The sequence below is a fragment of the Apteryx rowi genome, unplaced genomic scaffold, assembly GCF_003343035.1.
Source record: "Apteryx rowi isolate R43461 unplaced genomic scaffold, aptRow1 scaffold_2304, whole genome shotgun sequence".
NCBI classification, from domain to species: domain Eukaryota; kingdom Metazoa; phylum Chordata; class Aves; order Apterygiformes; family Apterygidae; genus Apteryx; species Apteryx rowi.
In genome coordinates, this window is record NW_020448647.1 from 1 (window position 1) to 5,830 (window position 5,830).

General features: G+C 69.8%; 1 protein-coding gene across 1 annotated transcript; it reads left to right on the forward strand.

Annotated features, from left to right (window-relative positions):
• Positions 1–258: 258 nt before the first annotated feature.
• Positions 259–5,801, forward strand: MCM7 (minichromosome maintenance complex component 7). Its single transcript, XM_026065742.1, has 13 exons — positions 259–558; positions 731–807; positions 1,524–1,688; positions 1,789–1,913; positions 2,299–2,479; positions 2,597–2,734; positions 3,366–3,515; positions 3,599–3,713; positions 3,802–3,933; positions 4,142–4,225; positions 4,344–4,737; positions 5,230–5,313; positions 5,420–5,801. Exons 1-13 carry the CDS (start codon positions 528–530, stop codon positions 5,721–5,723), a joined length of 1,980 nt encoding a protein of 659 aa, XP_025921527.1. The 5' UTR covers positions 259–527; the 3' UTR covers positions 5,724–5,801.
• The last annotated feature ends 29 nt before the right edge of the window (positions 5,802–5,830 follow it).

The window sequence follows — 5,830 nt, forward strand, 5'->3', positions numbered from 1 at the left end:
CCGCGGCCCCTTTAAGAGGGGGCGGGGCCAGGGCCCCCTGCGGGTCCCCCCGAACCTGGGTCCCGTCCGGCCGCGCGCGGGGAAAAGGGTGGGGGGGGGAGTCACGTGACACGGCCGAAAGGGGCGGGGCCGCCGCGCGCCGCGATTGGGCGGCGGCGCGGAGGCGGGGCCAGCTCCGGATTGGCCCGCGGCCGTCACGTGAGGCGGCGTTTTCGCGCCACTTTTGGTTGCGGCGGCAGGAGCTGGAGCGGCGGCGGGAGTGGCGGGAGCGGGATTGACCCCTGCGGGCGCCCGTACCGGGCCGCGGAACCGGAGCGAAACTGACTGGGATTGGCCCTCACAGGCACCCGTACCGGGCTGCGGAACCGGAGCCAGACTGACCCCTGCGGCGACCCGTAGCGGGCGACGGAAGCGGAGCGCGACTGACTGGGACTGACCCCCGCGGGCCCCCGTACCGGGCTGCGGAACCGGAGCCGGACTGACCCCCGCCGGCCCCCGTAGCCCGCCCCGCCGGGGAGGCCTCCGCCATGGCGCCGCGCGACTACGCCGCCGAGAAAGGTGCGCGCGGGCCGGGGCCGCGCTCCCATTGGCCCCGGCGGGACGTCGCCGCCCCGGAAGCGGGGCCGGGAGCGCGGGGCACTTCCGGGGGCGGGCGGCCACGTGCGGCTTTGTTTACCGGGGCGGGGGGAACCGGCGGCTCCGGGCCTGACGTGTCGTTCGCCCCCCCCAGATAAGGTGAAGCGCTTCCTGCAGGAGTTTTACCGCGATGGCGACCTGGGCAAGGAGTTCCCGTACCGGGACCAGCTGGTGAGAGACGGGGCAGCCCCGGGCCTCCGGTCCCCCCCCCCGGGCCGGGCTGGGCGGGGGTCCCTCCCTGTCCCCTCACGGAGCCATTGGGGACATCTCCGTGCTGGATCGGGGCCATTTGTCCCCCCCGAGAGCCATCGGTGACGTCCCCGTGCCGGCTCGGGGTCCCCCCTTGTCCCCATCCCACCAGCAGCGTCACCCTGAGACCCACGTGCCAGATCGGGGTCCCTTTTCCCCCTAAAAGAGCTATCGGTGACGTCCCGGTGCCGGTTTGGGGTCCTACCTTGTCCCCATTCCACTGGCAGTGTCACCCTGAGACCCACGTGCCAGATCGGAGTCCCTTGTCCCCCTAAAAGAGCCATCGGTGACGTCCCCATGCTGGTTCAGGATCCCTTGTCCCCCAGAAGAGCTATTGGTGATGTCCCCGTACTGGTTTGGGGTCTCTTGTCCCCCTAAAAGAACCATCAGTGATGTCCCTATGCTGGATTAGGGTCTCTCCTCATCCCCATCTCACTGACAGCATCACCCTGAGACCGACATGCCACATCGGGGTCCCTTGTCCCCCTAAAAGGATCATCAATGATGTCCATATACTGGATCGGGGTCCCTTGTCCCCCTAAAAGGGCCCCTGGAGCCGTGGGTGACGCCCCCGCGCCGGCCGGGGGTCCCTCCTCGCCCCCTCTCCAGCCCCCCCCCACCTTGCGCTGTCCCCGCAGGCCGCGCTGGCGCACCGGGACCAGGTGGCCCTGTACGTGGCCCTGGACGACGTGGCCGAGGACGACCCCGAGCTGGCGGACGCCGCGTGCGAGAACGCCAAGCGCTACAGCCGCCTCTTCGCCGACGCCGTGCACGAGCTGCTGCCCCAGTACAAGGAGCGCGAGGTGCCGGAGGCGGGCGGGAGCCATGGAAGGGGGGGGGGGCAGCGGGGACACCCCGCCATTCCCCCCTGACACCCCCCCCCGGTCCCCGCCGTGCCCCCAGGTGACCCGCAAGGACGTGCTGGACGTCTACATCGAGCACCGGCTGCTGCTGGAGCAGCGGGGCCGCGACGCCGGCGAGACCCGCGACCCCCAGAACCAGTATCCGCCGGAGCTGCTGCGACGCTTGTGAGCGCTGGGGGGGGGCTGGGGACGCGGCTGCCACCCTGGTGTCCCCTTGTAGCCCCTATCCTGTCCCCCTGTGTCCCCACGAAGCCCCATCCCTGCACTCTTTCTTTGACTCATATCTGCCCTGTGTTTTTGCTCTAATTTTTATACACGTTTTCCTTTAAATTCTCTGTTTTCTTCTTTCTCTCTTCTGTATCGTTTTTAATCTCCTATTTCCATTTCTGTTTCCTTTTCTGACTCTTGCTGGCAGCTTCCCCCCCCCTTAAACCCCTGTCCTGTCACCTACATCCCCCTCTAACCCCTGTCCCCATCTCGGTCTTCTCCGTGTCCCCTTCCCGTCCCCGCGTCCCCCTCTAACCCGCGTCCCCGTCCCCTCCCGCCCCAGCGAGCTCTACTTCAAGGCCCCGTCGACAGCCAAGGCCCGGGTGGTCCGCGACGTCAAGGCCGACTGCATCGGGAAGCTGGTGACCGTCCGCGGCATCGTCACCCGCGTCACCGAGGTCAAACCCATGATGGTCGTGGCCACCTACAGCTGCGACCAGTGCGGAGCTGAGACCTACCAGCCGGTAAGTGCCGGGGGGGGCCGGTGGCCGGGGGCTCCCGCCAGCCCCTGGGGCGAGGGGGAGAAGGGACGTCAGCGAGGGGGAGAAGGGACGTCAGCTGAGCTCTGCCGCTCTCCGCAGATCCAGTCGCCCACTTTCATGCCGCTCATCATGTGCCCGAGCCGGGAATGCCAGACGAACCGCTCCGGAGGCCGCCTCTACCTCCAGAGCCGCGGCTCCAAGTTCATCAAGTTCCAGGAGCTGAAGATGCAGGAACACGTGAGTCCGAGGCGGTGCGACGCCGCAGTGTGGGGCTTGCGGGGGTCCCTTAAACCGGGATCGCGGAGCCACCGAGCCGGGAGGGAATTTGGGGTTTTCCTCGCGGCTGTGGTTTGGGATTTGGCATCCAGCTGAGGACGGAGGGTCCCGTCCTTCCTGGGCTTTGTCCCCGCTCCTCTTTGAGGACGATGCAGCATCGTCAGGGAGGCGACAGCATCGATGCGGCCTGTTTTCCCTGCCTCCTCTCGGCCTCTCTCGTGCTGCAGCCCCATGGCGCTGCGTTCCTGCACTGGGGAGCCCCAAACTGGTCCTAGTCTCCAACTGGGCTTYCCCCAGCGCAGGAGAGAGAGGGATAATTCTTCCCCTGGTGCTGCCAACGCGCTCGGCTCAGCACGGGGCTGGTGGTGTCACACGGGGGCTCTGCAGGTTTGAGGACACCAGGACGCCTGGGTTGTTTTTTCCCCCACCAGTCCGTACTGGCGCAGGGGTGGTTTGGGCTCGAGGATGATGGTGGCAGGCTCCGGCTCTGGCTCCCAGCGCCCACGTCCAAGGGGAGCGATGGGGTCCTGGGCCGTGGGGGGGACACGGCAGGGGGCTGGAGACCCTCGCGCTCACCCGCCGCCCTCCGCAGACCGACCAGGTGCCCGTGGGGCACCTACCGCGCTCCATCAGCGTGGCCGTGCACGGCGAGAACACCCGCCTGGCGCAGCCCGGCGACCACGTCAGCGTCACCGGCGTCTTCCTGCCCCTGCTGAAGACCGGCTTCCGCCAGATCGCCCAGGTAAGCGCCGCCACCGCCGCCGCCGCCACCGCGCCGCCGCAACGGCCCTGCCCCGAGCCCACCGTCGTCCCCCCTGTCCCCAGGGGCTGCTCTCCGAGACCTACCTGGAAGCCCACCGCATCGTGAAGATGAACAAGAGCGAGGAAGACGAGGCGGGCGCCGGGGAGCTGACCGAGGAGGAGCTCCGGCAAATCACAGGTGAGATGGAGGCGCCGCTGAGCCGCCGGCGACCCGAGACCGCGTCCGGCCGGCCGCCCTCACGCCCTCCCCCTCGCTGCTCCGGCAGAGGAAGACTTCTACGACAAGCTGGCTTCCTCCATCGCCCCCGAGATCTACGGCCACGAGGACGTGAAGAAGGCGCTGCTGCTGCTGCTGGTGGGCGGCGTGGACCGCAGCCCCCACGGGATGAAGATCCGAGGTGAGGCCGCGCCGGCGGGGAAAACGGGGCTCCGAGGGCATCTCCTGCTGGCGCAGGGAGGTTTTGGGCATCCGGGATCAGGCCACGGAGGGAATCACCAGCTGCTACCGAAGGATTCGGGGTGGGAGGATGGAACAGCTCCGTCCCTGATGGCAGATGGGGATTCCCATCCCTGAGGATTCGCTGTTTCCCCCTTTTCCCCCCCAAGGAAACATCAATATTTGCCTCATGGGGGACCCCGGCGTGGCCAAATCGCAGCTGCTGTCCTACATCGACCGCCTGGCGCCCCGCAGTGAGTACGGGACCCTCCGCCGGGGGCAAGGCTCCCCGCAAACCTCCCCGGGGGGCTTCTCGCCGCTCGCCCCCAGCGCGAGGACCCAACCGCGGCCCCCCCCCGTTACCCCGTGCAGGCCAGTACACGACGGGCCGGGGCTCGTCGGGCGTGGGGCTGACGGCGGCGGTGCTGCGCGACCCGCTGACGGGGGAGCTGGCGCTGGAGGGCGGCGCGCTGGTGCTGGCCGACCAGGGCGTCTGCTGCATCGACGAGTTCGACAAGATGCTGGAGGCCGATCGCACGGCCATCCACGAGGTGATGGAGCAGCAGAGCATCTCCATCGCCAAGGCCGGCGTCCTGGCCACCCTCAACGCCCGCTGCGCCATCCTGGCCGCCGCCAACCCCGCCTACGGCCGCTACAACCCCAAGCGCAGCCTGGAGCACAACGTCCAGCTGCCCGCCGCCCTCCTCTCCCGCTTCGACCTGCTCTGGCTCATCCAGGACCGTCCCGACCGCGATAACGACCTGCGGTGAGCCGCGTTCTGGGGGGGCACCGGCCGTGGGGCTTGGGGACAAGGGGCTGGGGTCTTACTGGGGACCATGGGAGCGGGTGGGAGCTGTGGGGCCAGGCACGAGGCCATGGGCCTGGGTCGGAGGCCGTGGGGCTGAGTTGGGGAAGGTGGGAGCTGTGGGGCTGGGCCTGGGGGTGCGTGGGCGCACGTGTGGGTGCTGTGGGGCTGGACTGGGTGCTGTGGGGCAGTTGTGGGAGCTGTGGGGCCAGGCTGGGGGGTGCGTGGGGCACTGTGGAAGCCGTGGGGCTGGGCTGGGGGGTGTGTGGGGCAGGTGTGGGAGCCGTGGGGCTGGGCTGGGGGCCGTAGGGTGCGTGTTGGGGTTATGGGATTGGCCCCAGGGCCGGGGTGGGAGCCGTGGGGCAACGCGTGGGAGCCGTGGGGCTGGGCCGGGAGCCGTGGGGCAGCTCCAGCACCTGCCCCCCCCCCCCCCAACCTGCCTCTGCCCCCCAGGCTGGCCCAGCACATCACCTACGTGCACCAGCACAGCCGGCAGCCGCCCTGCTCCTTCCAGCAGCTCGACATGAAGCTCATGAGGTGAGAGAGGCCCCCGGGGGGGGGGGCTGCCGGGGGCGATCGGCGTCCCCGCGGCGTCCCCTCGGCGTCCCCACGGCGTCCCCTGACCCCGCGCCCCCTCGCCCAGGCGCTACATCGCCATGTGCAAGCGGAAGCAGCCGGCGGTGCCCGAGGCTTTGGCCGACTACATCACGGCCGCCTACGTGGAGATGCGCAAGGAGGCCTGGGCCAACAAGGACACCGCCTACACCTCCGCCCGCACCTTGCTGGGCATCCTGCGCCTGGCCACCGCCCTGGTGAGCCGCCGCCGCCGCCGCCGCCGCCCGGAGAGGGGGGTGAACCGAGGCGCGAGCGGCCCGGAGCGAGAGCCGGACGGAGCTACGGAGCGGGACGGAGGTGGCAACAAGCCCGGCAAGACCGGGCTGCGGTGAAGCGAGGTGGAAGCGGGCAGGATGAGTCCAGGCGGAGTAGGGAGGGAGGCCGTGGTGCCACGGAGCTGCAGCGGCCGTCGGGCCACCGGGCCGCGTCCGTGTCCCCC

What these genes read in the sequence shown, in the direction of transcription:
- MCM7 (XM_026065742.1), top strand. Translation starts at nt 528, where the DNA reads ATGGCGCCGCGCGACTACGCCGCCGAGAAAG. An exon ending in CGACTACGCCGCCGAGAAAG is followed by an intron (nt 559 to 730) that starts GTGCGCGCGGGC and finishes CGCCCCCCCCAG; the next exon opens with ATAAGGTGAAGCGCTTCCTG. An exon ending in CCCAGTACAAGGAGCGCGAG is followed by an intron (nt 1,689 to 1,788) that starts GTGCCGGAGGCG and finishes CCGTGCCCCCAG; the next exon opens with GTGACCCGCAAGGACGTGCT.